At 54.0% G+C, this 3410-nt stretch overlaps 1 protein-coding gene across 1 annotated transcript in view; it reads right to left on the bottom strand.

Moving 5' to 3' along the window:
• Positions 1 to 2854: 2854 nt before the first annotated feature.
• LOC104083619 (villin-1-like) overlaps positions 2855 to 3410 on the bottom strand; it is a gene marked incomplete at its 5' end in the record, with an annotated part of 5684 nt that continues 5128 nt past the window's right edge. Inside the window, 4 exon segments of the mRNA XM_009587151.1 lie at positions 2855 to 2923; positions 2925 to 2984; positions 3068 to 3205; positions 3389 to 3410. The exon segment at positions 3389 to 3410 is cut by the window's right edge and continues 2 nt beyond it. Of these exon segments, the coding sequence (XP_009585446.1) occupies positions 2855 to 2923; positions 2925 to 2984; positions 3068 to 3205; positions 3389 to 3410 (289 nt within the window).

Genomic DNA, 3410 nt, shown 5'->3' on the forward strand with positions numbered 1-3410 from the left:
AGCTTGAGTTTTAGAGGTGAAATGCTTCTTTTAAAAAAAAACAAAAAACCAAAAAAACCAAAACAAAAAAATCACCTTTTTTTGCTGTTGAGATAGTTTCTGGGTTTTTTAAACTATCGTTAGGAGTTTCTCAGGAATAAATCAGCTGAAGCAAAGCAGACAAAACCATCAATTTAGGAGACAGCAGGCACCTCTTTCATGGGAGCTTCCACACTAGAGTTTGTCCTAGCGGGCTGGCACGGGGATGCTACCTCAGCGGCCTCTTCTCACCTCTGTGCGCAGCAGTGAGCGACAGCCATCACTGCCGGTAGTCCTCCCCAAGCCGAGTGCTTTGGGGACCCCAGCGTGGTGAAAAGACTGACTGACCTTCTAGTCCACGCATCGGATGAGCCCAATGGTCCCAGTCAGGGTGACATCTTTCTGGTTTCCGAGCTAGGAGCGAACGTTTGGTTGTAAACATGACAGAGCGTTTATCTTGTAAGATGCAGCCCAAGTGGGTGTATATGTTAATTTATTACAAAGCATTATACTTTTCTATTGTCGATACTAATTTTGGTAGAATTCTGGGTGATGGGAAGAGGCGGTGACGTGGGAGTTGTCCTTTGAACTGATCGCCCCTGCGAATGTGATGAAGGGACTGCTCCGTCCAGAAGGCAATTCTGTTTTCCCCAAGCGCATCCTATGCTAGTGCTGTAAATAGCCGGTATTCCTGTAGTATCAGAAGTCAGCTCTGCTTTTTTGGGTGGCAAGGTTGTTTTTGCAAGGCGCTGCACTCCAGTTAATTTATAATAAAAGCAAACATTGTCTGACTTTCCAGTGCAGTAACTTTTGTTTAAAACCAGTTTTTGTTTGGATCAGGGTACAAAAGCTGATGCTTGAAACCAGGGTTCCTTGTTTTATGAAAAGTTCTTGCTTATTATTCCAGCCATTAAGAATTTGCAGACATCTATTAATTAATTTAAGCTTTTTTGTTTGGCATACAGCAGCTCAGTTGCACCTTCACCCTGGCAGGAGTGTCCGTGGAGCCCCTTCCTTGCAGAAGCCAGCTTTCTCCCTGCCCGAGAGCAGTGGGAGGAAGACGGGTGTGTAACCCTCAAGGGGCGTGCTGCCCACCAGCTGTAACGTTCCCACTGCTCACGCTGTCGCAGCAGCAAGTTCAGTGAGGTCGTCGCTTCCAGGTGGGATACCTGTCCTGGGGTATAGGTAGGTGGAGAAGTTCCGTTGCGGTCCCTGAACGCCTGCAGGCTCTTCATCAGATGTACAGAGTCGTGGTTAAACATCTACCTGCTCCTGAATCAGCCTAGTTTAGTCCAAGTGTGATTCAGCATATAAATACAAGGAACTCCCATCTTGCCATTCCTCTCGCCCCTTTGTTGTTTGCGATAATTCGGTCTTGATTTACTCCCCTGCTCCGAGAGGTGCAAAACCATTCCTGTCAATGAACTGGAGCTTGTGTGCGCGGGTCCCTGGGGAGCCCTGGGCAGCGGGGCTGCACAAAGAGCCTTTGCAAAGCAAGGACTGGTTTCCTGACCGGAGTGGCAGTCTGAGAACGATGCGAGGAACTGAGCAAGAGGAGGAGCGGGGCTCTCTGATGCCTGTGGCCGTGGCATCACCTTCCATCTCCTGCTTGGTGCAGCACAGATAACCATCGCCCGTGCATCTTCCTTCCCGTCCTGCATCCCGAGGAAGGGCTGAGGGCCAGCCCAGCGCTTCCTGCTGCCGTTCACCCCAGCGCAGGGCACGTGGGGATCGCTGTGCTTGGGGGGGCTGGAGTAACTCATCTGCTTTGTTTTCTTTTTAATGAAGCTAATTATCCCTGTAATTGCCCGCCAAAGAGAGAAAAAGGGGTGAGGGACCCCTGGCAGCTGCTGTCTATGTAGGTCTGCTGCCTGGCCTGCTTGCAGGGTGGCCGCTGCTGGTTTCTGCCTGCACCCCGACTTTCTGGTTCTTTACACTGTTGATGTGGAGCAGCACTTTTCTCTGTGTTTTAGCAGACCTGTTCCTCTCTATTCTTTACAGTTTTTGCTCTTGGGTTCCCCCCACCCCTTTTTAAATGATGTGTAGATAGATTTTTGTGAAATTAAATCCTCTTTATTAACCCTCTCTTGGTTTGGGATCTTATTTCCACGCTGCCTGGGCTGCTGCCTCTTGGACGCTGCATACGATGCGGTATGGACAGCGGTGTAGGACACCGCACCTGCACTCCCCATTTGCCGTTGGGACTTTGCTCAGTTGCCCGGGAACATCGTGTGTGTGTTCAGCGCCTCCCGGCACGTGCAAATCCCAGCCCCCCCACCAGAGACGTGTCCCTGCGGGGGACCCCCCCGGCCCCTCTCCGGGTCCCTGTGGATCCCAAGTAGCAGGGAGATGCCCTCCTCCCCTCCCAGGGCAAGGACAAGAGATCCCTGCTGTCTGTCCCCAGCAGGTGCTGTCCCCACACAGGTGCCATCCCCTCAGCCTGGGGCTTGTCACTTTTACCTTTGGTACCGCGTGTATTTACTGAGGTTCATGCGATAACGGAGGGAGTGGCTCCAGCTGTATACCAGACCTTTAGCCCTGAGCTGCAACTGCTGGGGTGGGATGGGGGAGCCCTGGCTCCCTGGGGGTGCATCGCCTCTGAGCGCAGGAGGGGGGCAAAGGAAGGACCCAGGGAAAAGGAGCTGAGGGTCCTTCCCTGCGCTGCCTCGGTGCCCGGTCAAGACCTGTGTCCCCCTGTGCACCGTATCTTTGCCAAATAAGCCCACACCTTAGGTGATCCCAGGGGTCAGGGGGGAAGATGCAGCCCCACTCTCCAAATCCATTTTATTTAATAAAAATAACGAGCTGGGCTTGTCCCTGTGCCCAGACTCCTGCTCTAGAAGAGTCCTTTGTCCTTCTTGAGCTTCTGTTGTTTCCACAAGGGCAGGTTGCCGAAGGCGGAGGGGGGCCTGGCGCAAACAGTTCATGCCGAAAACAGCCTGGAAGTCCTGGTCGGAGAGGTGGTGCTGGGGAGGAGAGAGGAGGCTGAGCTAAAGCTGGGGGGCTTCTTGCGGTTCCCCTCCCCCGCAGCCCTCTGGCCTCATCTCACCTCCTTCTTGCTGGGATCCACACCCCGCGGCAGGTCCTCGGCCGAGGTGTTCACCAGCACGTCCAGGGGGAAGGTCTCCAGTTTGGTGGGGAGCAGGGTGGTGGTGGGGGTGAAGACCTCTTGCCTGGTTGTGAGCATCTGGGTAGGGGGGCACAGGGTCACATCAGGGGCTGCTCCAGGGACAGAGGCACCAGGCTGGCTCCACGTGTCCCCTCATGGGAGGACGTGTCCTTGCAGCTCCTCGTGCCACCTGCCAAGGGGATGAAGGGGCTTTCTGTGCCCCCTCCCACTCCAGCCGCCCCCTCTCTCTGTGCCACTTACTGAGGTGAGCTGCCCGAGGCTG

Source organism: Fulmarus glacialis, unplaced genomic scaffold, assembly GCF_000690835.1.
Source record: "Fulmarus glacialis isolate BGI_N327 unplaced genomic scaffold, ASM69083v1 scaffold28951, whole genome shotgun sequence".
NCBI lineage: Eukaryota > Metazoa > Chordata > Aves > Procellariiformes > Procellariidae > Fulmarus > Fulmarus glacialis.